General features: G+C 70.1%; 1 protein-coding gene across 1 annotated transcript; it reads right to left on the minus strand.

The window, feature by feature from the left end:
• Positions 1-1,091: 1,091 nt before the first annotated feature.
• On the minus strand, positions 1,092-21,932 carry LOC142824331 (uncharacterized; the record flags this gene model as incomplete). The annotated part of the gene is made up of 7 exons (XM_075916206.1): positions 21,840-21,932; positions 19,334-19,430; positions 19,139-19,264; positions 11,124-11,367; positions 10,087-10,315; positions 6,583-6,795; positions 1,092-1,484 (listed from the first exon to the last, which is right to left on the minus strand). Coding segments are annotated over exons 1-7 (1,395 nt in total), but the record flags the coding sequence as incomplete, so codon positions are not given.
• Between the last annotated feature and the right edge of the window lie 5,131 nt (positions 21,933-27,063).

Consider the following 27,063-nt stretch of genomic DNA (forward strand, 5'->3'; position numbering starts at 1 on the left):
GGGGGGATCCCCACGCCGGGGGAGGTGCAGGAGAGCTCCCCGCCTGCCCCTGGGGGATCCCCACGCCGGGGAAGGTGCAGGAGAGCTCCCCGCCCGCCCGCCCCTGGGGAGATCCCCACGCTGGGGGAGGTGCAGGAGAGCTCCCCGCCCGCCCGCCCCTGGGGAGATCCCCACGCCGGGGGAGGTGCAGGAGAGCTCCCCGCTCGCCCGCCCCCTGGGGGATCCCCACGCCGGGGGAGGTGCAGGAGAGCTCCCGCCCGCCCCTGGGGGATCCCCACGCCGGGGGAGGTGCAGGAGAGCTCCCCGCCCGCCCCTGGGGAGATCCCCACGCCGGGGGAGGTGCAGGAGAGCTCCCCGCCCGCCCGCCCCTGGGGGATCCCCACGCCGGGGGGGGGGTGCAGGAGAGCTCCCCGCCCGCCCCTGGGGGATCCCCACGCCGGGGGAGGTGCAGGAGAGCTCCCCGCCGCCCCTGGGGAGATCCCCACGCCGGGGGAGGTGCAGGAGAGCTCCCCACCCGCCCCTGGGGGATCCCCACGCCGGGGGAGGTGCAGGAGAGCTCCCCGCTCGCCCGCCCCTGGGGAGATCCCCACGCCGGGGGAGGTGCAGGAGAGCTCCCCGCCCGCCCCTGGGGAGATCCCCACGCCGGGGGAGGTGCAGGAGAGCTCCCCGCCCGCCCCTGGGGAGATCCCCACGCCGGGGGAGGTGCAGGAGAGCTCCCCGCCCGCCCTGGGGGATCCCCACGCCGGGGGAGGTGCAGGAGAGCTCCCCGCCCGCCCGCCCCTGGGGGATCCCCACGCCGGGGGAGGTGCAGGAGAGCTCCCCGCCCGCCCGCCCCTGGGGAGATCCCCACGCCGGGGGAGGTGCAGGAGAGCTCCCCGCCCGCCCGCCCCTGGGGAGATCCCCACGCCGGGGGAGGTGCAGGAGAGCTCCCCGCCCGCCCCTGGGGAGATCCCCACGCCGGGGGAGGTGCAGGAGAGCTCCCCGCCCGCCCCTGGGGAGAATCCCCACGCCGGGGGAGGTGCAGGAGAGCTCCCCGCCCGCCCCTGGGGGATCCCCACGCCGGGGGAGGTGCAGGAGAGCTCCCCGCCCGCCCGCCCCTGGGGGATCCCCACGCCGGGGGAGGTGCAGGAGAGCTCCCCGCCCGCCCCTGGGGAGATCCCCACGCCGGGGGAGGTGCAGGAGAGCTCCCCGCCCGCCCCTGGGGAGATCCCCACGCCGGGGGAGGTGCAGGAGAGCTCCCCGCCCGCCCCTGGGGAGATCCCCACGCCGGGGGAGGTGCAGGAGAGCTCCCCGCCCGCCTGCCGCGGGAGGGGCTGGGGCTGAGGTACCTGGTTGCCCTTGAGCACGGAGACCTGCTTCTGCAGGGAGACGTTCTCCCTCCTCCAGCTCCGCGCAGAGTCCTGCAGCTGCCGCAGCTCCTGGCTCTTGTGCTGCTTCAGCGCCTCCCGCAGCTCGGCCTGCTCTGCCTCCCGGGCCTGGCACTCCTGGGGGAAAGGCCATTAGGGCCCCAGCTATGGCCTAGCCCAGGGGAACCTGGACTCCAAGCCCTCTGACTGCCCCACAGGGAGCGAGCGGGGGAGGGGGAGCCGCCCCACGGGGAGCGAGCGGGGGAGGGGCAGCCGCCCCACGGGGACCGAGCGGGGGGGGGAGGAACCGCCCCACGGGGAGCGAGCGGGGGGGGGCAGCCCCACGGGGAGCGAGCGGGGGGGGGCAGCCCCACGGGGAGCGAGCGGGGGGGGGGCAGCCCCACGGGGAGCGGAGCGGGGGGGGGGCAGCCCCACGGGGAGCGAGCGGGGGGGAGGGGGAGCGGCCCCCACGGGGAGCGAGCGGGGGGGAGGGGGAGCGGCCCCCACGGGGAGCGAGCGGGGGGGAGGGGCAGCCGCCCCACGGGGAGCGAGCGGGGGAGGGGCAGCCGCCCCACGGGGACTGAGCGGGGGGGGGAGGAACCGCCCCACGGGGAGCGAGCGGGGGGGAGGAACCGCCCCACGGGGAGCGAGCGGGGGGGGGAGGAACCGCCCCACGGGGAGCGAGCGGGGGAGGGGCAGCCGCCCCACGGGGACCGAGCGGGGGAGGGGCAGCCGCCCCACGGGGAGCGAGCGGGGGAGGGGCAGCCGCCCCACGGGGACCGAGCGGGGGAGGGGCAGCCGCCCCACGGGGAGCGAGCGGGGGGGGGGAGGAACCGCCCCACAGGGACCGAGCGGGGGGGGGAGGAACCGCCCCACGGGGAGCGAGCGGGGGAGGGGCAGCCGCCCCACGGGGAGCGAGCGGGGGAGGGGCAGCCGCCCCACAGGGACCCGAGCGGGGAGGGAGGAAGCGCCCCACGGGAACCGAGCGGGGGGGCTCCCCACAAAGGTTGCGTTGCAGTGTGCGTGCTCTCCGTTTGGTCACCGAGCGGCAGTCTTCGGCGACAAACAGCCGTGCGGACACGAGAACAGGGCTCAGCGAATGAGATCGCAGGGAGCCGCGGGAAGTATCCCTCCAGCCAGAGGCTCCAGCAGGGCTCCAGACAGAGCTGGGGTGATGCATGGGGGTTAGGCCCAGCAAGGGCTGCTAGCCAGGAGGGTAGGAACAGCGTGTGCCTAGCTGGGCTGCTCTGGAGCCCGGCCCCGGCCCCGCCTTGGGATGCAGTGTCAGTACCTTCCTGGTCACTGCTTGGGCTGTGACTGACCCCTACTGGCCTCTGCCTGTGAGCACGGCCCAGCAGGGGAGGGGGGCTGCCGAAGTCCCGTAGACAGACCCAACGGGTCAGAGGAGTGGGGGCAGCGAGGGGCAGCCTGGGGCTGGAACCATGAAGGAATCCAGGGGCCCATCTCAAGGGGTCAGAGGTACCCTGGCCCAGACTCCTGTAGACACGTCACGTCTGTGCGGGGCTGGATCCCCCCATTCTACCGGCTGGCGGAGGCTGTTCTGGCTGCTCCGGGGGTGCAGTGTCGGGGAAACCCTGACACGTCACGTGGCGTCCCTGGCCTCTGTGTCTCAGGGAGGGATCCCGGTTCTGGGGCGCCTGGCATGGCCAGTGTTGGCAGACAGGGACCCTGGGCTGACCCCGTCTGGCTCCAGGCTAGAACTTCCTGATGTCTGCGCTACCCACGGACCCTCCACACCTGGGACCAACCTGCCTGCAGAGGCTGAAGGGAGGCAGTGCTTGTGAGGGCGCGTTGGGGTCCCCCGCCCCCTGCACCCCGAAATGGCACGAAGAGACTCCCCCAGCCAGTAGCATAGAGGTTGCTTATTGCTCCCCCAGGATACAGCCCAGCACAGATGTCACCAGGCTACAGGGCAGGCCTAGGATGCCTCAGCCCCCTTGATATGGGGGGGTCTTGGCTTCTAAACCCCCCAGCCTGTGCTGAGCCTGCTTCCTCCATCATCCCAGACAGAAACTAGCTCCCCCTCCTCCAGCCCTGCCCCCGGCCGGGCAGCATCCCCCTTCCTTTGTCCCTCTCCAGGGGGGCGGCTGGTCCGGGTTGAGAGGTCCCTTTGCATAACGACCCATCCCTGTCCTGCTGGGCGTGGTACCGGCGGCAGCCAGTGGGGTACCACAGCCCCATAGAAACCAGCAAGTTCCCCCCACTACGGCACAGTGCTCCTGGGGGCGCAGCTCCTGAGAAATCCCAGCCAGGCACCATGTGCCGGTTCCGGGAAGGGGGGACGGAGGGACCCTAAGGGGCCAGGCCAGATCCAGCTGGTGCAGAGGGGCCAGGAGCCAGGAAGGGGGGACGGAGGGACCCTAAGGGGCCAGGCCAGATCCAGCTGGTGCAGGGTGGCCAGGGGCCAGGAAGGGGGGACGGAGGGACCCTAAGGGGCCAGGCCAGATCCAGCTGGTGCAGAGGGGCCAGGGGCCAGGAAGGGGGGACGGAGGGACCCTACGGGGCCAGGCCAGATCCAGCTGGTGCAGGGTGGCCAGGGGCCAGGAAGGGGGGACGGAGGGACCCTAAGGGGCCAGGCCAGATCCAGCTGGTGCAGAGGGGCCAGGGGCCAGGAAGGGGGGACGGAGGGACCCTAAGGGGCCAGGCCAGATCCAGCTGGTGCAGAGGGGCCAGGGGCCAGGAAGGGGGGACGGAGGGACCCTAAGGGGCCAGGCCAGATCCAGCTGGTGCAGGGTGGCCAGGGGCCAGGAAGGGGGGACGGAGGGACCCTAAGGGGCCAGGCCAGATCCAGCTGGTGCAGGGTGGCCAGGGGCCAGGAAGGGGGGACGGAGGGACCCTAAGGGGCCAGGCCAGATCCAGCTGGTGCAGGGTGGCCAGGGGCCAGGAAGGGGGGACGGAGGGACCCTAAGGGGCCAGGCCAGATCCAGCTGCTGCAGGGTGGCCAGGGGCCAGGAAGGGGGGACGGAGGGACCCTAAGGGGCCAGGCCAGATCCAGCTGGTGCAGAGGGGCCAGGAGCCAGGAAGGGGGGACGGAGGGACCCTAAGGGGCCAGGCCAGATCCAGCTGGTGCAGAGGGGCCAGGGGCCAGGAAGGGGGGACGGAGGGACCCTAAGGGGCCAGGCCAGATCCAGCTGGTGCAGGGTGGCCAGGGGCCAGGAAGGGGGGACGGAGGGACCCTAAGGGGCCAGGCCAGATCCAGCTGGTGCAGGGTGGCCAGGGGCCAGGAAGGGGGGACGGAGGGACCCTAAGGGGCCAGGCCAGATCCAGCTGGTGCAGGGTGGCCAGGGGCCAGGAAGGGGGGACGGAGGGACCCTAAGGGGCCAGGCCAGATCCAGCTGGTGCAGAGGGGCCAGGAGCCAGGAAGGGGGGACGGAGGGACCCTAAGGGGCCAGGCCAGATCCAGCTGGTGCAGAGGGGCCAGGGGCCAGGAAGGGGGGACGGAGGGACCCTAAGGGGCCAGGCCAGATCCAGCTGGTGCAGAGGGGCCAGGGGCCAGGAAGGGGGGACGGAGGGACCCTAAGGGGCCAGGCCAGATCCAGCTGGTGCAGGGTGGCCAGGGGCCAGGAAGGGGGGACGGAGGGACCCTAAGGGGCCCGGCCAGATCCAGCTGGTGCAGAGGGGCCAGGGGCCAGGAAGGGGGGACGGAGGGACCCTAAGGGGCCAGGCCAGATCCAGCTGGTGCAGGGTGGCCAGGGGCCAGGAAGGGGGGACGGAGGGACCCTAAGGGGCCAGGCCAGATCCAGCTGGTGCAGAGGGGCCAGGGGCCAGGAAGGGGGGACGGAGGGACCCTAAGGGGCCCGGCCAGATCCAGCTGGTGCAGAGGGGCCAGGGGCCAGGAAGGGGGGACGGAGGGACCCTAAGGGGCCAGGCCAGATCCAGCTGGTGCAGAGGGGCCGGGGCCAGGAAGGGGGGACGGAGGGACCCTAAGGGGCCCGGCCAGATCCAGCTGGTGCAGAGGGGCCAGGGGCCAGGAAGGGGGGACGGAGGGACCCTAAGGGGCCAGGCCAGATCCAGCTGGTGCAGGGTGGCCAGGGGCCAGGAAGGGGGGACGGAGGGACCCTAAGGGGCCAGGCCAGATCCAGCTGGTGCAGAGGGGCCAGGGGCCAGGAAGGGGGGACGGAGGGACCCTAAGGGGCCAGGCCAGATCCAGCTGGTGCAGGGTGGCCAGGGGCCAGGAAGGGGGGACGGAGGGACCCTAAGGGGCCAGGCCAGATCCAGCTGGTGCAGAGGGGCCGGGGCCAGGAAGGGGGGACGGAGGGACCCTAAGGGGCCCGGCCAGATCCAGCTGGTGCAGAGGGGCCAGGGGCCAGGAAAGGGGGACGGAGGGACCCTAAGGGGCCAGGCCAGATCCAGCTGGTGCAGGGTGGCCAGGGGCCAGGAAGGGGGGACGGAGGGACCCTAAGGGGCCAGGCCAGATCCAGCTGGTGCAGGGTGGCCAGGGGCCAGGAAGGGGGGACGGAGGGACCCTAAGGGGCCAGGCCAGATCCAGCTGCTGCAGGGTGGCCAGGGGCCAGGAAGGGGGGACGGAGGGACCCTAAGGGGCCAGGCCAGATCCAGCTGGTGCAGAGGGGCCAGGAGCCAGGAAGGGGGGACGGAGGGACCCTAAGGGGCCAGGCCAGATCCAGCTGGTGCAGAGGGGCCAGGGGCCAGGAAGGGGGGACGGAGGGACCCTAAGGGGCCAGGCCAGATCCAGCTGGTGCAGGGTGGCCAGGGGCCAGGAAGGGGGGACGGAGGGACCCTAAGGGGCCCGGCCAGATCCAGCTGGTGCAGAGGGGCCAGGGGCCAGGAAGGGGGGACGGAGGGACCCTAAGGGGCCAGGCCAGATCCAGCTGGTGCAGGGTGGCCAGGGGCCAGGAAGGGGGGACGGAGGGACCCTAAGGGGCCAGGCCAGATCCAGCTGGTGCAGGGTGGCCAGGGGCCAGGAAGGGGGGACGGAGGGACCCTAAGGGGCCCGGCCAGATCCAGCTGGTGCAGGGTGGCCAGGGGCCAGGAAGGGGGGACGGAGGGACCCTAAGGGGCCAGGCCAGATCCAGCTGGTGCAGGGTGGCCAGGGGCCAGGAAGGGGGGACGGAGGGACCCTAAGGGGCCAGGCCAGATCCAGCTGGTGCAGGGTGGCCAGGGGCCAGGAAGGGGGGACGGAGGGACCCTAAGGGGCCAGGCCAGATCCAGCTGGTGCAGGGTGGCCAGGGGCCAGGAGGGAGCACGGGGCACTCACCTGGCGCAGGTCCTGCAGGGCGGCACTCAGCCTCTCGCTCTCAGCGCTTGTGTTGCTCAGCTGGCACCGTAGCTGCCTCAGCTCCCCCTGCTGCTCCTCAAGACGGGCCACCAGCTGGGCCTCCTTAGCCGTGGCCTCACGCACCAGACTTTCCTCACGGCTCTCCCCGGCCACGGCTGCCCGCTTGTGGCTGCTGTGGCACTCGGCCAGGGCCTGCCAGCCAGAGGGCAGAGAGGGCTGGGAGGGGCTCTCAGCCACACTGCACAATGCCAAGCACAATGGGCCCATGCGCAGGGCACTGGGGCAGGGTGTGTGGGGGCCCCTGGCAGTGCCCGGGACGACCCCCATCTGGGGGCACGCAGGGCACTGGGGCAGGGTGTGTGGGGGCCCCTGGCAGTGCCCGGGACGACCCCCATCTGGGGGCACGCAGGGCACTGGGGCAGGGCGCGCGGGGGCCCCTGCCAGTGCCCGGGACGACCCCCATCTGGGGGCACGCAGGGCACTGGGGCAGGGCGCGCGGGGAGCCCTGGCAGTGCCCGGGACGACCCCCATCTGGGGGCACGCAGGGCTCTGGGGCAGGGTGCGCGGGGGCCCCTGGCAGTGCCCGGGACGACCCCCATCTGGGGGCACGCAGGGCACTGGGGCAGGGCGCGCGGGGGCCCCTGGCAGTGCCCGGGACGACCCCCATCTGGGGGCACGCAGGGCACTGGGGCAGGGCGCGCGGGGGCCCCTGGCAGTGCCCGGGACGACCCCCATCTGGGGGCACGCAGGGCACTGGGGCAGGGCGCGCGGGGGCCCCTGGCAGTGCCCGGGACGACCCCCATCTGGGGGCACGCAGGGCACTGGGGCAGGGCGCGCGGGGGCCCCTGGCAGTGCCCGGGACGACCCCCATCTGGGGGCACGCAGGGCACTGGGGCAGGGCGCGCGGGGGCCCCTGGCAGTGCCCGGGACGACCCCCATCTGGGGGCACGCAGGGCACTGGGGCAGGGCGCGCGGGGGGCCCCTGGCAGTGCCCGGGACGACCCCCATCTGGGGGCACGCAGGGCACTGGGGCAGGGCGCGCGGGGGCCCCCTGGCAGTGCCCGGGACGACCCCCATCTGGGGGCACGCAGGGCACTGGGGCAGGGCGCGCGGGGGCCCCCTGCCAGTGCCCGGGACGACCCCCATCTGGGGGCACGCAGGGCACTGGGGCAGGGCGCGCGGGGGCCCCTGGCAGTGCCCGGGACGACCCCCATCTGGGGGCACGCAGGGCACTGGGGCAGGGCGCGCGGGGGGCCCCTGGTAGTGCCCGGGACGACCCCCATCTGGGGGCACGCAGGGCACTGGGGCAGGGCGCGCGGGGGCCCCCTGGCAGTGCCCGGGACGACCCCCATCTGGGGGCACGCAGGGCACTGGGGCAGGGCGCGCGGGGGCCCCTGGCAGTGCCCGGGACGACCCCCATCTGGGGGCACGCAGGGCACTGGGGCAGGGCGCGCGGGGGCCCCTGGCAGTGCCCGGGACGACCCCCATCTGGGGGCACGCAGGGCACTGGGGCAGGGCGCGCGGGGGCCCTGCCAGTGCCCGGGACGACCCCCATCTGGGGGCACGCAGGGCACTGGGGCAGGGCGCGCGGGGGCCCCTGGCAGTGCCCGGGACGACCCCCATCTGGGGGCACGCAGGGCACTGGGGCAGGGCGCGCGGGGGCCCCTGCCAGTGCCCGGGACGACCCCCATCTGGGGGCACGCAGGGCACTGGGGCAGGGCGCGCGGGGGCCCCTGGCAGTGCCCGGGACGACCCCCATCTGGGGGCACGCAGGGCACTGGGGCAGGGCGCGCGAGGGCCCCTGGCAGTGCCCGGGACGACCCCCATCTGGGGGCACGCAGGGCACTGGGGCAGGGCGCGCGGGGGCCCCCTGGCAGTGCCCGGGACGACCCCCATCTGGGGGCTCGCAGGGCACTGGGGCAGGGCGCGCGGGGGCCCCTGGCAGTGCCCGGGACGACCCCCATCTGGGGGCACGCAGGGCACTGGGGCAGGGTGCGCGGGGGGCCCCCTGGCAGTGCCCGGGACGACCCCCATCTGGGGGCACGCAGGGCACTGGGGCAGGCGCGCGGGGGGGCCCTGGCAGTGCCCGGGACGACCCCCATCTGGGGGCACGCAGGGCACTGGGGCAGGGCGCGCGGGGGCCCCCTGCCAGTGCCCGGGACGACCCCCATCTGGGGGCACGCAGGGCACTGGGGCAGGGTGCGCGGGGGCCCCTGGCAGTGCCCGGGACGACCCCCATCTGGGGGCACGCAGGGCACTGGGGCAGGGCGCGCGGGGGCCCCTGGCAGTGCCCGGGACGACCCCCATCTGGGGGCACGCAGGGCACTGGGGCAGGGTGCGCGGGGGCCCCTGCCAGTGCCCGGGACGACCCCCATCTGGGGGCACGCAGGGCACTGGGGCAGGGTGCGCGGGGGCCCCTGGCAGTGCCCGGGACGACCCCCATCTGGGGGCACGCAGGGCACTGGGGCAGGGCGCGCGGGGCCCCCTGGCAGTGCCCGGGACGACCCCCATCTGGGGGCACGCAGGGCACTGGGGCAGGGTGTGTGGTGGCCCTGCCAGTGCCCGGGACGACCCCCATCTGGGGGCACGCAGGGCACTGGGGCAGGGCGCGCGGGGGCCCCTGGCAGTGCCCGGGACGACCCCCATCTGGGGGCACGCAGGGCTCTGGGGCAGGGTGCGCGGGGGGCCCCTGGCAGTGCCCGGGACGACCCCCATCTGGGGGCACGCAGGGCACTGGGGCAGGGTGCGTGGGGGGCCCCTGGCAGTGCCCGGGACGACCCCCATCTGGGGGCACGCAGGGCACTGGGGCAGGGCGCGCGGGGGCCCCTGGCAGTGCCCGGGACGACCCCCATCTGGGGGCACGCAGGGCACTGGGGCAGGGCGCGCGGGGGCCCCCTGGCAGTGCCCGGGACGACCCCCATCTGGGGGCACGCAGGGCACTGGGGCAGGGCGCGCGGGGGGCCCCTGGCAGTGCCCGGGACGACCCCCATCTGGGGGCACGCAGGGCACTGGGGCAGGGCGCGCGGGGGGCCCCTGGCAGTGCCCGGGACGACCCCCATCTGGGGGCACGCAGGGCACTGGGGCAGGGCGCGCGGGGGCCCCCTGGCAGTGCCCGGGACGACCCCCATCTGGGGGCACGCAGGGCACTGGGGCAGGGCGCGCGGGGGGCCCCCTGCCAGTGCCCGGGACGACCCCCATCTGGGGGCACGCAGGGCACTGGGGCAGGGCGCGCGGGGGGCCCCCTGCCAGTGCCCGGGACGACCCCCATCTGGGGGCACGCAGGGCACTGGGGCAGGGCGCGCGGGGGCCCCCTGGCAGTGCCCGGGACGACCCCCATCTGGGGGCACGCAGGGCACTGGGGCAGGGCGCGCGGGGGCCCCTGGCAGTGCCCGGGACGACCCCCATCTGGGGGCACACAGGGCACTGGGGCAGGCACTCCCACAGCAGTGCTCAGGATGACCCTGTTCTCAGGCCCCCCCTTACCTCCTTCGTCTGGGTCAGCTCCGTCCTCAGCCCGTCCAGCTGCCCCTCCAGGTGCCCGCAGCGCTGCCTGAGCTCCCTGTTCTCCTCCAGCACCGCCAGCCCGTACTGGGCAGCCTGGACCTTCTCCTGCGTCGCCTCCTGCAGCTCAGCCGCCAGGCGCCCCACCTGCGCCTGCAGCTCCGCCAGGGCCCCCGGCGCGGGGCTGGGCTCCATGGCAGCACCGGGCAGCCTGTGGGCAGGAGCAGCCCTAGCACCCCAGACAGTGGGGGGGCTTGCAGGGGAAGGAGCAGGACTCAGGGGGCCAGGGGCGGGGCTCAGAGGGGGAAGAGGAGGGGGCCTGAGGCAAAGAAGCAGGAGGTGGGGCGGGGCCAGAGTGGAAGGGGCGGGGCTTAGGGACAGGGGCGGGGCTCAGAGGGGGAAGAGGAGGGGGCCTGAGGCAAAGAAGCAGGAGGTGGGGCGGGGCCAGAGGAGAAGGGGCGGGGCTTAGGGACAGGGGCGGGGCTCAGAGGGGGAAGAGGAGGGGGCCTGAGGCAAAGAAGCAGGAGGTGGGGCGGGGCCAGAGTGGAAGGGGCGGGGCTTAGGGACAGGGGCGGGGCTCAGAGGGGGAAGAGGAGGGGGCCTGAGGCAAAGAAGCAGGAGGTGGGGCGGGGCCAGAGGAGAAGGGGCGGGGCTTAGGAACAGGGGCGGGGCTCAGAGGGGGAAGAGGAGGGGGCCTGAGGCAAAGAAGCAGGAGGTGGGGCGGGGCCAGAGGGGAAGGGGCGGGGCTTAGGGCCAGGGGCGGGGCTCTGAGGGGGAAGAGGAGGGGGCCTGAGGCAAAGAAGCAGGAGGTGGGGCGGGGCCAGAGGGGAAGGGGCGGGGCTTAGGGACAGGGGCGGGGCTCAGAGGGGGAAGAGGAGGGGGCCTGAGGCAAAGAAGCAAGAGGTGGGGCGGGGCCAGAGGCGGGAGGGGAGGAGCTCGGAGGAGGGCTTGGGGGCGTGGCCAGCCGCGCGCGGGGAGAAAGCAACGGCCCCCCGCGGCGGTTGGCCCCTCGCGCTTACCCCGCGCGCGCCGCTGCTGTCCCCGCCGCCAGCGCCAGTTGCGGCCCCGCCCCGTTTGAAATTCCTCGCGCGCCGCCTAGCGTAGGCCCCGCCCTCCGGTCCGATTGGCAGAGCGGGGCCTCCTGCTGCCCCTTCCGCTCTCCGATTGGTGGCTGCGCTTCCTCTCCGCCGACCTGCTGAGTGGCCACGCCCCGCGCGGTGCGTGTCACGTGCTCGGCCGCCTTCGACAGCACCTCCTCCTCCTCTGATTGGAGGCCGGGGGAGGGGCGCTGACGGGGGGGAGCGGGGGGAACAGGCGGGGGGGCTGACGGGGAGGGGGAGCAGGGGGAACAGGCGGGGGGGCTGACGGGGGGGAGCAGGGGGAACAGGCGGGGGGGCTGACGGGGGGGAGCAGGGGGAACAGGCGGGGGGGCTGACGGGGAGGGGGAGCAGGGGGAACAGGCGGGGGGGGCTGACGGGGAGGGGAGCAGGGGAACAGGCGGGGGGGCTGACGGGGAGGGGGAGCAGGGGGAACAGGCGGGGGGGCTGACGGGGAGGGGGAGCAGGGGGAACAGGCGGGGGGGCTGACGGGGAGGGGGAGCAGGGGGAACAGGCGGGGGGGGCTGACGGGGAGGGGGAGCAGGGGGAACAGGCGGGGGGGCTGACGGGGAGGGGGAGCAGGGGGAACAGGCGGGGGGGCTGACGGGGAGGGGGAGCAGGGGAACAGGCGGGGGGGCTGACGGGGAGGGGGAGCAGGGGGAACAGGCGGGGGGGCTGACGGGGGGGAGCAGGGGGAACAGGCGGGGGGGCTGACGGGGAGGGGGAGCAGGGGGAACAGGCGGGGGGGGAGCAGGGGAACAGGCGGGGGGGCTGACGGGGGGGAGCAGGGGGAACAGGCGGGGGGGGCTGACGGGGAGGGGGAGCAGGGGGAACAGGCGGGGGGGGCTGACGGGGAGGGGGAGCAGGGGAACAGGCGGGGGGGCTGACGGGGAGGGGGAGCAGGGGAACAGGCGGGGGGGCTGACGGGGAGGGGGAGCAGGGGGAACAGGCGGGGGGGCTGACGGGGGGGAGCAGGGGGAACAGGCGGGGGGGCTGAAGGGGAGGGGGAGCAGGGGGAACAGGCGGGGGGGGCTGACGGGGAGGGGGAGCAGGGGAACAGGCGGGGGGCTGACGGGGAGGGGGAGCAGGGGGAACAGGCGGGGGGGCTGACGGGGGGGAGCAGGGGGAACTGGCGGGGGGGCTGACGGGGAAGGGGAGCAGGGGGAACAGGCGGGGGGCTGACGGGGGGAGCAGGGGGAACAGACTGGTGGGGGGAGGCTGACGGGGGGGAGCAGGGGGAACAGGCGGGGGGGAGCAGGGGGAACAGGCCGGCGGGGGGGCCTGACGGGGGGGGAGCAGGGGGGGCTGACGGGGGGGGAGCAGGGGAACAGGCAGGGGGGCTGACGGGGAGGGGGAGCAGGGGGAACAGGCGGGGGGGCTGACGGGGAAGGGGAGCAGGGGGAACAGACTGGTGGGGGGAGGCTGACGGGGGGGAGCAGGGGGAACAGGCGGGGGTGCTGACGGGGGGAGCAGGGGGAACAGGCGGGGGGGCTGATGGGGAAGGGGAGCAGGGGGAACAGGCGGGGGGGCTGACGGGGGAGCAGGGGGAACAGGCGGGGGGGCTGACGTGGAGGGGGAGCGGGGGGGAACAGGCGGCGCGGCTGACGGCGGGGAGCAGGGGGAACAGGCGGGGGGAGCAGGGGGAACAGGCCGGCGGAGGGGGCTGACGGGGGGAGCAGGGGGAACAGGCGGTGGGGCTGACGGGGGGGGAGCAGGGGGAACAGGCGGGGGGCTGATGGGGAAGGGGAGCAGGGGGAACAGGCGGGGGGGCTGATGGGGAAGGGGAGCAGGGGGAACAGGCGGCAGGGCTGACGGGGGGAAGCAGGGGAAACAGGCGGGGGGGCTGACGGGGAAGGGGAGCAGGGGGAACAGGCGGGGGGCTGACGGGGGGGAAGCAGGGGGAACAGGCGGGGCGGCTGACGGAGAAGGGGAGCAGGGGGAACAGGCGGGGCGGCTGACGGGGGGAAGCAGGGGGAACAGGCGGGGGGACTGACGGCGAAGGGGAGCAGGGGGAACAGGCGGGGGGGCTGACGGGGGGGAAGCAGGGGGAACAGGCGGGGGGGCTGATGGGGAAGGGGAACAGGGGGAACAGGCAGGGGGGCTGACGGGGGGGAAGCAGGGGGAACAGGTGGGGGGGCTGACGGGGAAGGGGAGCAGGGGGAACAGGCGGGGGGCTGACGGGGGGAGCAGGGGGAACAGACTGGTGGGGGGAGGCTGACGGGGGGGAGCAGGGGGAACAGACGGGGGTGCTGACGGGGAAGGGGAGCAGGTGGAACAGGCGGGGGGCTGACGGGGGGAGCAGGGGGAACAGACTGGTGGGGGGAGGCTGACGGGGGGGAGCAGGGGGAACAGGCGGGGGGGCTGACGGGGGGAAGCAGGGGGAACAGGCGGGGGGGCTGACGGAGAAGGGGAGCAGGGGGAACAGGCGGGGGGGCTGACGGGGGGGAAGCAGGGCGAACAGGCGGGGGGCTGATGGGGAAGGGGAGCAGGGGGAACAGGCAGGGGGGGCTGATGGGGAAGGGGAGCTGGGGGAACAGGCGGGGGGGCTGATGGGGAAGGGGAGCAGGGGGAACAGGCAGGGGGGGCTGATGGGGAAGGGGAGCTGGGGGAACAGGCGGGGGGGCTGACGGGGGGGAAGCAGGGGGAACAGGCGGGGGAGCTGACGGGGAAGGGGAGCAGGGGGAACAGGCGGGGGGGCTGACGGGGGGAAGCAGGGGGAACAGGCGGGGGGGCTGACGGGGGGGAAGCAGGGGGAACAGGCGGGGGGGCTGACGGGGAAGGGGAGCAGGGGGAACAGGCGGGGGGGCTGACGGGGGGGAAGCAGGGGGAACAGGCGGGGGGGCTGACGGGGGGGAAGCAGGGGGAACAGGCGGGGGGGCTGACGGGGAAGGGAAGCAGGGGGAACAGGCGGGGGGGCTGACGGAGAAGGGGAGCAGGGGGAACAGGCGGGGGGGCTGACGGGGGGGAAGCAGGGGGAACAGGCGGGGGGGCTGATGGGGAAGGGGAGCAGGGGGAACAGGCGGGGGGGCTGACGGGGGGAAGCAGGGGGAACAGGCGGGGGGGCTGACGGAGAAGGGGAGCAGGGGGAACAGGCGGGGGGGCTGACGGGGGGAAGCAGGGGGAACAGGCGGGGGGAAGCAGGGGGAACAGGCGGGGGGGCTGACGGAGAAGGGGAGCAGGGGGAACAGGCGGGGGGGCTGACGGGGAAGGGGAGCAGGGGGAACAGGCCGGGGGGGGCTGACAGGCAGGCAGCGGGGCTGACCCAGGCGCACGCTGACCCCGGGGCGCTGCCCGTCCCACACGGTCCCAGCAGGGCGCACTGGTGAGTCTGGCCCCAGGGGTGCCCCCTGTGCCGTAGTGGGGGGAACTTGCTGGTTTCTATGGGTCTGTGGTACCCCAGTGGCTGCCGCCGGTACCACGCCCAGCAGGACAGGGATGGGTCGTTATGCAAAGGGACCTCTCAACCCGGACCAGCCGCCCCCCTGGAGAGGGACAAAGGAAGGGGGATGCTGCCCGGCCGGGGGCAGGGCTGGAGGAGGGGGAGCTAGTTTCTGTCTGGGATGATGGAGGAAGCAGGCTCAGCACAGGCTGGGGGGTTTAGAAGCCAAGACCCCCCCATATCAAGGGGGCTGAGGCATCCTAGGCCTGCCCTGTAGCCTGGTGACATCTGTGCTGGGCTGTATCCTGGGGGAGCAATAAGCAACCTCTATGCTACTGGCTGGGGGAGTCTCTTCGTGCCATTTTGGGGTGCAGGGGGCGGGGGACCTCACGCCCTCCCGCGCTCTCCCTGGCTGGTGGCCATGCCCGTGCCACGTGCCTCCTGCCGTGGAAGCCAGCCAGGCAGCCCCGGCCCCGATGCCCCTGCTACTAAGAAACTGGCCTCGTTTTTCTCAATTTGTTTCCCAGCCAGAAAGCTCAAACAGCCGACTGGCTGGTTCCAAGCCAGACACCTGGCAACCCTACATGGGAGGGCTCGGGGGGAGGGCGGGCACCAGGCATGAGGGGTGCGTGTGAGGGTCCCGAGGGGGCAGAGACGTGCGGGGCCCTGGGGGCGGGGCTGACCAAAGGGGCCAGGCGTGATGTGCACCTTTGGGCAATGGGCGCCCACCCTGCTCTGGGCCAACCGATCTATTGCTGCCCCCATGCTGGGCGGGGAAGTGACCCCCCCACGAGCTGCCAGGCAGCAGCCCGGCCCAGCCCCTGCCCTCCCCCCTCCTACTCGCACCAGGCCAGCACTGTTTCTTTAGGGAGCCCAGGTAAATACCAGCTGGGAGCAGCAAGCGGGGCTTGGTCAGGCCAGGGGCGTGGATGGGCCAGGAGTGTGGCAGTGCCAGCTGGGAGCAGCAAGAGGGGCTTGGTCAGGCCAGGGGCGTGGATGGGGCCAGGAGTGTGGCAGTGCCAGCTGGGAGCAGCAAGAGGGGCTTGGTCAGGCCAGGGGTGTGGATGGGGCCAGGAGTGTGGCAGTGCCAGCTGGGAGCAGCAAGCGGGGCTTGGTCAGGCCAGGAGTGTGGATGGGCCCAGGGGTGTGGCAGTGCCAGCTGGGAGCAGCAAGAGGGGCTTGGTCAGGCCAGGGGCGTGGATGGGGTCAGGAGTGTGGCAGTGCCAGCTGGGAGCAGCAAGCGGGGCTTGCTCAGGCCAGGGGCGTGGATGGGCCAGGAGTGTGGCAGTGCCAGCTGGGAGCAGCAAGCGGGGCTTGGTCAGGCCAGGGGTGTGGATGGGCCCAGGGGTGTGGCAGTGCCAGCTGGGAGCAGCAAGCGGGGCTTGGTCAGGCCAGGAGTGTGGATGGGCCCAGGGGTGTGGCAGTGCCAGCTGGGAGCAGCAAGAGGGGCTTGGTCAGGCCAGGAGTGTGGATGGGCCCAGGGGTGTGGCAGTGCCAGCTGGGAGCAGCAAGCGGGGCTTGGTCAGGCCAGGGGCGTGGATGGGCCAGGAGTGTGGCAGTGCCAGCTGGGAGCAGCAAGCGGGGCTTGGTCAGGCCAGGGGCGTGGATGGGCCAGGAGTGTGGCAGTGCCAGCTGGGAGCAGCAAGCGGGGCTTGGTCAGGCCAGGGGCGTGGATGGGCCAGGAGTGTGGCAGTGCCAGCTGGGAGCAGCAAGCGGGGCTTGGTCAGGCCAGGGGTGTGGATGGGCCAGGAGTGTGGCAGTGCCAGCTGGGAGCAGCAAGCGGGGCTTGGTCAGGCCAGGAGTGTGGATGGGCCCACGGGTGTGGCAGTGCCAGCTGGGAGCAGCAAGAGGGGCTTGGTCAGGCCAGGAGTGTGGATGGGCCAGGAGTGTGGCAGTGCCAGCTGGGAGCAGCAAGAGGGGCTTGGTCAGGCCAGGGGTGTGGATGGGCCAGGAGTGTGGCAGTGCCAGCTGGGAGCAGCAAGCGGGGCTTGGTCAGGCCAGGGGCGTGGATGGGCCCAGGGGTGTGGCAGTGCCAGCTGGGAGCAGCAAGCGGGGCTTGGTCAGGCCAGGGGCGTGGATGGGCCCAGGGGTGTGGCAGTGCCAGCTGGGAGCAGCAAGCGGGGCTTAGTCAGGCCAGGAGTGTGGATGGGCCAGGAGTGTGGCAGTGCCAGCTGGGAGCAGCAAGAGGGGCTTGGTCAGGCCAGGGGTGTGGATGGGCCAGGAGTGTGGCAGTGCCAGGTGGGAGCAGCAAGCGGGGCTTAGTCAGGCCAGGGGCGTGGATGGGCCAGGAGTGTGGCAGTGCCAGCTGGGAGCAGCAAGAGGGGCTTGGTCAGGCCAGGGGTGTGGATGGGCCAGGAGTGTGGCAGTGCCAGGTGGGAGCAGCAAGCGGGGCTTGGTCAGGCCAGGGGCGTGGATGGGCCCAGGAGTGTGGCAGTGCCAGCTGGGAGCAGCAAGAGGGGCTTGGTCAGGCCAGGGGCGTGGATGGGCCCAGGAGTGTGGCAGTGCCAGCTGGGAGCAGCAAGAGGGGCTTGGTCAGGCCAGGGGCGTGGATGGGCCAGGAGTGTGGCAGTGCCAGCTGGGAGCAGCAAGCGGGGCTTGGTCAGGCCAGGGGCGTGGATGGGCCCAGGGGTGTGGCAGTGCCAGCTGGGAGCAGCAAGCGGGTCTTGGTCAGACCAGGGGTGTGGATGGGCCCAGGAGTGTGGCAGTGCCAGCTGGGAGCAGCAAGAGGGGCTTGGTCAGGCCAGGGGCGTGGATGGGCCCAGGAGTGTGGCAGTGCCAGCTGGGAGCAGCAAGCGGGGCTTGGTCAGGCCAGGGGCGTGGATGGGCCCAGGAGTGTGGCAGTGCCAGCTGAGAGCAGCAAGCGGGGCTTGGTCAGACCAGGGGTGTGGATGGGCCAGGAGTGTGGCAGTGCCAGCTGGGAGCAGCAAGCGGGGCTTGGTCAGGCCAGGGGCGTGGATGGGCCAGGAGTGTGGCAGTGCCAGCTGGGAGCAGCAAGCGGGTCTTGGTCAGGCCAGGGGCGTGGATGGGCCCAGGGGTGTGGCAGTGCCAGCTGGGAGCAGCAAGCGGGGCTTAGTCAGGCCAGGGGTGTGGATGGGCCAGGAGTGTGGCAGTGCCAGCTGGGAGCAGCAAGAGGGGCTTGGTCAGGCCAGGGGCGTGGATGGGCCAGGAGTGTGGCAGTGCCAGCTGGGAGCAGCAAGCGGGGCTTGGTCAGACCAGGGGCGTGGATGGGCCCAGGGGTGTGGCAGTGCCAGCTGGGAGCAGCAAGCGGGGCTTGGTCAGACCAGGGGCGTGGATGGGCCCAGGGGTGTGGCAGTGCCAGCTGGGAGCAGCAAGTGGGGCTTGCTCAGGCCAGGGGCGTGGATGGGCCCAGGGGTGTAGCAGTTCCAGCTGCAGCCCTGCACTGCTGAGTTACTGCTGCCTCCTTCCCCGCGCCCGGGAGGCAGCTCGCCAGGTGAGCCTGCACCGCCCCGTCTTCAGGTAATACTGGCACAGATTGGTCCCTACCGCAGAGCATGGCTCCCCCATTATTTACCCTGGGGCCAGAGGGGTGCCCCGGCCCTGGGGGCTAATGGGAACAGTGACTGCCGCAGCCTGAGAAGCTATTCGTGGTTAGCAGGAGTGGCTGCGAGTTGCTCAGCCCTGGGAGGGAGCGGCTGCATCTAGACTGGCAAGATTTTGCACAAAAACTTGCCAGCTGTCTACACTGGCCACCTGAGTTTGCGCAAGAGCCCTGACTCCGTAATGTCCAAAGGAGTGCTGCTCACGCAACGCTGTCCTGCTGCCGCTCGGAGAGAGCCGCCTGCGCAGGGACACTTGCTCGAGAGGCCTGTGCAGACAGGGAAGAACCGTTTTGCGCAAAAAAGCCCCGATGGCTAACATGGCGACCAGGCCTTTCTTGCGCAAAACCGCGTCTAGAGCGGCCACGGGCGCTTTGCGCAAAAGCATCCTGCCGATCTAGACGCGCCTTTGCGGAAAAGTGTTAGATGCAGCCCGTGCGCCGGCCAGAGGAGCAGCCCTCTGGGCTGGGGTCAGGGCCAGGCACCGCTGGTTACAGGGAGAGGACAGAGCGGGGCAGTAGGTAGGGGTGCAGGGCCAGAAGGCGGCTGGCTCGCCTGCCCCCCGGCGTGGCCGGAGCACTAGTTAGCAAAGGTGCTCTTCCCGGCGGCTATGATGCTCTTGGCACTGATCCCAAAGAGTCCAGGAGCTCAGCTGGCTTGCCACTCCGCGGCACCGCTGAGACAGCCAGGCTCTGGAGCACCACGCCAGGGTCCCCGGACACTGCTGCGGCCACCGCTCCCCCAATCCCACTAGAGAGAGAGGAGGAGTGAGCCACATGGCTCCCGGTGCAGTCGCCCACCTCACCCAGGGCTCTCTTCCAGCTCTGCCACTCAGGAGATCCCTTCCAGTCCTGGCTTCCCTCGAAACCCTCCCTCCAGCAGCTGGAAGTCAGCCCTTGGTCAGTTCACCCTCCTCTGGCTACACAAGGCAGGCCTCTGAGGAGTGAACTTCCCTGCTCAGTCCCCAGCCCCCAGGCAGTGTCTAGCAGCCTGCCCCTTACCCTCTCTGGAATGACCCTCCACAGTGACGATGCGCCCACCAGTAGCTCGGGCACTAGCGATTATGGTGGCTGCATCCAAGGGCTTGATGGTGAAGGTGAAGGGGTCGATGACACGGATGCGGGTGCCTGGAAGGGACAGAGGGTCAGAGGAGGAGAGGCAGGGGAGCGAGCTCAGCTCCCCCGCCGCCGGGTTACCTTGCTTGGCAAGCTCGTCAGCAGCAGCCAGGGCCTCGTGCAGCGTCACCCCAGCTCCGATCACCGTGGCCCTGTCGGCGTCGCTCTTCCGCACCACCTGGAGAAAAGCCACAGAGGGAGGCCAGGCCAGGCCCAGCACGGCGGGCAGGCAGGCCTGCCCTGCCCTCAACTCTGGTTTAGCAGGCAGCTTCACCTGAGTGTTTCTGGCATCTCCTGGTGTCTGCCCCAGCCTGCAGCCAGTCCCTCGGGAGGGGGGACTCCCCCCCCAATTCCACTGACGCACCAGTGCTCCCCTGTTCCTCTCCAGAGCAAATCCAGCCCAGCCAGCTCCCTGGGGCAGGCCGGCCCGGAGCACCAGTCGCCCATGGCATCTGCCAGCACTTGCCTCAGCTCACCTGGGCAAACTGCTACCCCAAAGGGCAGCCAAGCTGGGATGGCTCCCAGCCGTGGCCCCTTCTGCCCAGTGTGACGGCGCGTGGGGGTCCCCGACCCTGCCCCCGTCCGCAGGCAGTCGCGCCGCGCAGGCGGCCGGTGGGACAGGAGGGTTACGGTTCCCAGGGACACGGTGTCGTACAGGAGCGACGTGAGCACAGGCACCGAGAGCAGGCGGCTTCACCCCTTCCTTGGTCTAAAACCTCCTCACAGCCTCCCCCCACAGCCACTGCTCACTCGCCCCAGGCAGCCCTGCCTCCTCCTTCCAGGCCCACGGTGCTACTGGACAGGAGAGACTGACCATACTTCCCCAGTGACTCACACCCAGCCGCCCCCCCATGCAGCTAGTGCTGCAGGGCCTGGGAAACTGAGGCGCACGCACACAGCGCGTCACTACAGGACAGTAGGATCACATAGCACCCATAAGACAAACAGCCAATTGCAGAAAGAGACAGCCCCCCCCACTACGTCACACCCCCCACCCAAACGGGAGGGCTTCAAGTCCTTCCTACGGGCAGCCCTTCTCCCCATCATGGGACCCCTTTCCACGTCCCGGCCTGCACTGCCTGCTTGCCAGGCCTTGGGGTTTCTCTGCATGCAATAGCCCCACCAGCCACAGCTCTTGTTCTGCCTTGGGAGCAGGCTGGGCCCAGTCTATGCCGAACCCAGTACGGCCAGCCGAGGCGCTCGGGCACTTCTCAGGTCACTGGCAGTGTCTGCTGGACAGCCCAGCCAGGGAGCTCGGGGAGACAGCCATGCAGCAGGCCCAGGAGCCGAGGCCTGACGTGGGGAGCACACACCACTCTGGCCCGGGATCCCGGCCCGTTCACCCTCCTGTGCCAAGAGCCACTTCGCACTCCCGCCCTACCAGGAACAGCGTGCCAGGGCCCTTCGCCACCGCCTGCTGGGTGCCTAGTGCCTCAGTTTCTCTTCCTGCTCCACCACTAGCCTCGTCTCGCACCAGCTCCCTCTGCCCTTGGCCTTTTGCCTTGAGGCATTTGGGAGGTGCCATCCTGCAGCCATGGAGCTGGCTTGGGCAGCTCTGTGGTACCGTCTCCGAGCTGCCGGGCAGAGCCATAGGACTGCCCCCCTCACTGGGCCGCCCACTCCCCTGCTTTCTCCCAGCAGTGGATGGGGCCCGTTATAATGGGCAGCCCCGTCCTAAAAGAGCCTCCAAATCCAGACAGGGCAAGAGGAGAAACTGAGGCACAGCACGGCTGCCATTTGCCATGGGTCCCCCAGGTGAGCGTGGCTTGCTTCCCCCCCGCACAGAGACTCCTCCTCGCCCCACACCTTGGCCTGGCCAATTTCAAACTTCTCCTCTGGTGGGTAGATGCCCGGGGTCTCTGGGCTGGATGAAGCAGATGCCCTGGGGAGCAGAGGCAGACACGGCGAGTCGCAGGCGGGCTTAGAGCTGCCCCTGCCAGCCACGAGGCACAGGTGGGGCTCTGGGATCCCGCGCACGGCCTGGACCCTGGGCTCACCCTGCAACAGCCACCCCACCTAACACATGCAGCGCCTGTGGTGTAGCGGGGGGGTCTGCTCTGGGCCCCCGCTGGGATGGGAGACTCTCGACTCTCCCACCAGTGGATTAACCAGACACCCCGGCGCAGCGTCCCCGAGAGACAAAGGGCGGGAGACCAGCACTGGCTGAGGGGCAGTTTCTGGCTGGTATCATGGGGAAGCAGCCTAGGGAAGGGGCTGGGATTTAGGGGCCCAGGCTCCCCCATCTCAGGGGGGCTGAGGCATCCTAGGCCTGCCCTGGAACCGGATTGCATCTGTGCTGGGCTGTGTCCTGGAGAAGCCATAAACTCCCCCTGTTCTACCCGCTGGGGGAGTGTGTCCGTGCCACCAGGGGGTGCAGGAGGCGGGGACCCCGACGCGCCGCCCCCCAGAATTCCCAGCTTCAAGGAGATTGCAGGGCCCAGGATTCCTGCTCCCAGCCTAACCCAGGAGACGGCCCCCCCCAGCCAGAGCCAGCGAGAGAACCCACAAGTCCCTGCTCCCTTGGGGTCAGGGGCGCAAGCGCAGCCGAGGACAGGGCACCCCCCCCCCTTCCGAGGCAGCCCCTAACCTGGGTGTTGGCTGCCAGGCAGACGGCGTCACTGGGGTAGAAGACGGTGCAGCCAGGAACGGCTCGGAACATGGCGATGTCCTCCAGGGCCATCTGCGAGGGGCCGTCCTCTCCTGGGGGGCCGGGGCGAGAGGGGCCAGGCTAGAGAGCAGGCCCCCCCGCCCGCGTCCTGCACCAGGCAGCCTCCAGGGGCCACAGCCCTGCCACCCGCAGGCGATGGGGCCACCGTGCCAGGGTCCGTGGGGAAGCCACAGGGCAAAACATCCTAGAGGAGTGGCCCCGTGAATCCCAGCGAGCTCTAACCACCGCCCGGAGCCAGAACCAGCAGGGGGCTGGCAGCCTGGGTCCAGGGAAGTCTGGAGGTGTGCCTAACGCAGTGAATACAAGCAGAGAGAGGGGAAGTTTAGAAGATAGGATACACAAAGAACAAGTTAAAAATCACTTAGGAAAGTTAGATGTCAGCAAGTCACCAGCTCCTGATGAAATGCATCCCAGGATACTCAAGGAGCTGATAGAGGAGCTATCTGAGCCTTTAGCTATGATCTTTGAAAAATCATGGCAGGCAGGGGAGATTCCAGAAGACTGGAAAAGGGCAAATATTGTGCCCATCTATAAAAAGGGGAATAAGAACAACCCAGGAAACTACAGACCGGTCAGTTTAACGTCTGTCCCAGGGAAGATAATGGAGCAGGTAATTAAGGAAATCATATGCAAACACTTGGAAGGTAATAAAGTGATAGGGAATAGCCAGCATGGGTTTGTGAAGAACAAGTCATGCCAAACTAATCTGATAGCTTTCTTTGATAGGATAACGAGCCTTGTGGATAAGGGAGAAGCGGTGGATGTCATATACCTAGACTTTAGTAAGGCATTTGATACGGTCTCGCATGATATTCTTATTGATAAACTAGGCAAATATAACTTAGATAGGGCCACGATAAGGTGGGTGCATAATTGGCTGGATAACCGTAGTCAGAGAGTTGTTGTTAACGGTTCTAAATCCTGCTGGAAAGGGATAACACGTGGAGTTCCGCAAGGGTCTGTTTTGGGACCCGTACTGTTCAATATCTTCATCAATGATGTAGATATTGGGATAGAGAGTACGCTTATTAAGTTTGCAGATGATACCAAACTGGGTGGGGTTGCAACTTCTTTGGAGGATAGGGACATAATTCAAAATGACCTTAGCAAGTTAGAGAAATGGTCAGAGGTAAACAGGATGAGGTGTAATAAAGAGAAATGCAAAGTGCTCCACTTAGGAAGGAACAATCAGTTCCATACATACAAGATGGGAAGCGACTGTCTAGGAAGGAGCATGGCAGAAAGGGATCTAGGGGTCATAGTGGACCACAAGTTGAATATGAGTCAACAGTGTGATGCTGTTGCAAAAAAAGCAAATATGATTCTAGGTTGTATCAACAGGTGTGTTGTAAGCAAAACTCGTGAAGTCATTCTGCCGCTCTACTCTGCACTAGTTAGGCCTCAGCTGGAGTACTGTGTCCAGTTCTGGGCGCCACATTTCAAGAAAGATGTGGAGAAATTGGAAAGGGTCCAGAGAAGAGCGACAAGAATGATTAAAGGTTTAGAGAACATGGCCTATGAAGCCAGGCTTCATGAACTGGGCTTGTTTAGTTTGGAAAAAAGAAGATTAAGGGGGGACATGATAGCGGTTTTCAAATATCTAAAAGGGTGTCACAAGGAGGAAGGAGAAAATTTGTTCCTCTTGGTTTCTGAGGACAGGACAAGGAGTAATGGGCTTAAAGTGCAGCAGGGGAGGTTTAGATTGGACATTAGGAAAAAATTCCTAACTGTCAGGGTGGTCAAATATTGGAATAAATTGCCCAGGGAGGTGGTGGAATCTCCCTCTCTGGAGATATTTAAGAACAGGTTGGATAGACATCTGTCAGGGATGGTGTAGACGGAGCTTGGTCCTGCCTTGAGGGCGGGAGGCTGGACTCGATGACCTCTTGAGGTCCCTTCCAGTCCTATGATTCTATGACTCCTGGCAGAGTCCTCAGGGCCCCATCCCAGTGGACACGGGGTCCAGCCAGGGCAAAGGTGGGGAACAGGTCCCGATCCCTGCCTCAGCGGCTGAATTCTAGGCTGAGGTGCAGGCAGACCCCTCCTTGCAGAGGCTGAGGGACCAGGCTGGCCTCCGTGCAGCTCAGCCCCGGGGGAGAGGTGGCCAGGAGAGATTCCTGCGGGAGCGTGGGCTCCTGTTCCGGGAATGGCTTCCCCCCAGGAAGGTGAGGGCATGGGGGGTCCAGCGGCAGCTGGTCGTCCCCCGAAAGTATCGCCTCAAGCTGCTGTATTTGGCCCATGACGTCCCCGTTGGGGGCCACCGGGGGATCCGGAGCACCCGGCTGAGGCTGCTCCAGCACTTCTACTGGCCGGGAATCTTTACAGCCGTGCAGCGGTACTGCCGGTCCTGTGACTCCTGCCAGAGGGGCGGGAAGGCCCAAGACAGTAGGAAAGCGGCTTGGGGGTCTCTACCCCAGATAGAGGACCCTCTGGGCTTGCTGAGAGAGTTATGGGAGGGGAAGACCTCCCTGGATGGAGCTTCGGGGGTGGAAGCCGCCCTGGCTGTCCAGAGAAGGCTCACTGGGCTCATGGCCCCGGCCCGAGGGACCCTGGCCAGAGATCAAGGCCAGCGGAAGGGTGGGTGTGACCCCCGAGGACAGGCCTGTGCCAGTCCCCCCGGAGTGGGGCGGCGAGTGGACAGAGGGAAGCCAATTCATGTGGGGCCTCGCCACGGCCGGCCTGAGTCAAGGGGAGCACCCATGTCCCCAGGGCGGGTTCCCACGCAGAGGAGCCGAACTTCCCTAGGTCACGAGCGGAGTGACCCTGCTCAGTTCGCTCTCGGAGGGGGGAGAACTGTGACGTAGTGGGGGTACTTGCTGGTTTCTATGGGTCTGTGGTAACCCCACTGGCTGCCGTGGGTACCGCGGCCCAGAAGGACAGGCCATGAGTCATTATGCAAAGAAGGTCTCAACCTATCTGACCAGTCACCCCCCATGGAGAGGGACAAAGGAAGGGGGATGCTGCCTGGGCTGGGGGCAGGGCTGGAGGAGAGTGAGTTAGTTTCTGTCTGGGAGCATGGAGAAAGCAGCCTCAGCAACAGGCTGGGGGGTTTAGAAGCAGAGACCCCCCATATCAAGGGGGGCTGAGGCATCCTAGGCCTGCCCTGTAGCCTGGTGACATCTGTGCTGTGCTGTATCCTGGAGAAGCAAGAAACTCCCTCTATTCTACTGGCTGGGGGAGTCTGTTCGTGCCATTTCGGGGGTGCAGGAGACGGGGGACCCCCAACGCGCCGTCACAGAGGCACACACAGGCCTCATACAAATGCTGCACAAAACTCCCAGTGCATCCAGTGTCTCACCCCCAGGGGCCGTGTCTGGGTGTGGGGATCCCATATAACCAGCCCTCCCCCCACCCCGCGGGAGAGAGGCTGCCCCGGCCCAGCACCCACAATGGCTGATGCCCCGATGCCCTTTGCAACCTGAGCAGACAAGGTGGCACCTTTTGCCCAAAAAGCAGGCGAAAGGCAGGAGGCAGAGCTAGGACCAGGCTGCTCTGTGTGAGGGGGAAAGGCCCTGGTTTGGGGCCCCGGGTTAGGGGGCAGGGCGCCGTCCTGGCTGCTCCTGGGGCTGGTTCTGACACGTCTGTTCTACACTGTGTCCCTGTTGCCTCAGCCCCCCTGTGCTCCCGCCGGCTGAGCCCCACACTGTCTCGGTTACCCAGAGCGGTTCCGGTCCTGCTGGGGTCAGGGTAGTGGGGGGGGGAGAGAGAAGGACTCGGCCCCAGTAGCCGTGCCAGCGTCCCTCGGCCCCCCAGCGCCCGCTAACGGGGACCAGCGCCCCAGCCCTGCGGCTGCACCCCAACGCGCCGTCGGCCTGCCCGGCTGCCGGGCACCGTTCACTCAGCCCCCAGAGCCCATCGAACGTTCTGCCCGTTTCCACGGAAGAGGCAGCAGCGAGATGCCAGTGTGGCCGGCGAGGGCACCGTGACAGGGCAGATCGTGGGCTGGTCGTGCCGGGCCCGTCTGGGGCCAGGGCTCCAGTAACGCCTGGGCGGAGGGGAGGGGCTGACGCGGAGCTGGCCAGAGGCTGGGGGCAGGGAAGGACCCGGGTCACCTGGACGCGTTGGGCCGGAGGGGTCCGAGCAGGCTCCACAGGGGACGGACAGACCCCCGGCTGCTCCGGGCCGGGCCCGACTGGCAGACAAGGCCCTGGCGTCCCGGCGGCCCAGAAGCTGAAGCTGAGGCGCCCGGCAGCAGGGCAGGCCGACGGCGCGTTGGGGCGGGGCCGCAGGGCTGGGGTGCTGGTCCCCGTTAGCGGGCGCTGGGGGGCCCCGCCGGAGCGCTGCGTCCAGGTCGGGCCCCGCTGCGGAGGGGCCGGGGGCGCAGGGACAGGGGCCCGCGGGGCGGAGGGCCGGGGGCCGGCTCGAGCGGAGGGTTCCCGAGAGCGAGGGGCTCCCCTTGCCCAGGGGGCTCGGCTCGGGATGGGGACAAGCGGGTCCCCGGGGCTGGACTCTCGGTCCCTAGAAGGTTCAAGGCCTGGCTGAGCTGGGGCCGGGCCCGGTGCCTCCTGGGGCCCTGCCCGCCCAGTGGCAGGGCAGGTGCGTGGTGGGGCAGCAGGGGGCTCTGCTCACTCTGGGGCTCGTTGGATAGCTGTCCCTCGCAAGCCCCCCAAAGTGCCCCTGGAGCAGCCAGACACCAGCCCCACCCTGATGCTCCCTCCAGAGCTGGCTGCCCAGAGGGGTCCCGCCACCCTGCCTGGAGGCGGATGTGCGCCAGGGCCAGGCGAGGCAGAGGCCAGGGTGGTGCCAGGGGGCTGCTGGGTGGCGTGGGGCCAGGAGCTGTGGGGTGAAGTGGTGGCGCTGAAAGAGGCCAGTGGCTGGCCCGGCAGGCAGCCTTTCGTCAGGCCCAGTGCGTCCCGGCGCCCCACATCCGGCACGTCTTTCCCTTCCCCAGTACCATGTGCCTGGCTCTGCCTGTCCAGTGTCTAGTGCCCCAGGTCTGGCACCGCCCTGACCGCCCCCCATCACCCAGGGGTGGGGAGGCACTGGCCCTTGTTTCCTCCCCCCAACCAGGCATGAGGCTCAGCGGGCGGGAGCACGGCAGGGACTCGGCAGCACCGGCACCAGGAACAGACAGGACAGCCCAGGCCAGGGCTCTGCCCCCCACCCAGACGCCTCATCTCCCCCTGCCTGGCCCCTCCTCCGG

This window comes from Pelodiscus sinensis, unplaced genomic scaffold (assembly GCF_049634645.1).
Source record: "Pelodiscus sinensis isolate JC-2024 unplaced genomic scaffold, ASM4963464v1 ctg202, whole genome shotgun sequence".
In the NCBI taxonomy this organism is placed as follows: Eukaryota; Metazoa; Chordata; order Testudines; family Trionychidae; genus Pelodiscus; species Pelodiscus sinensis.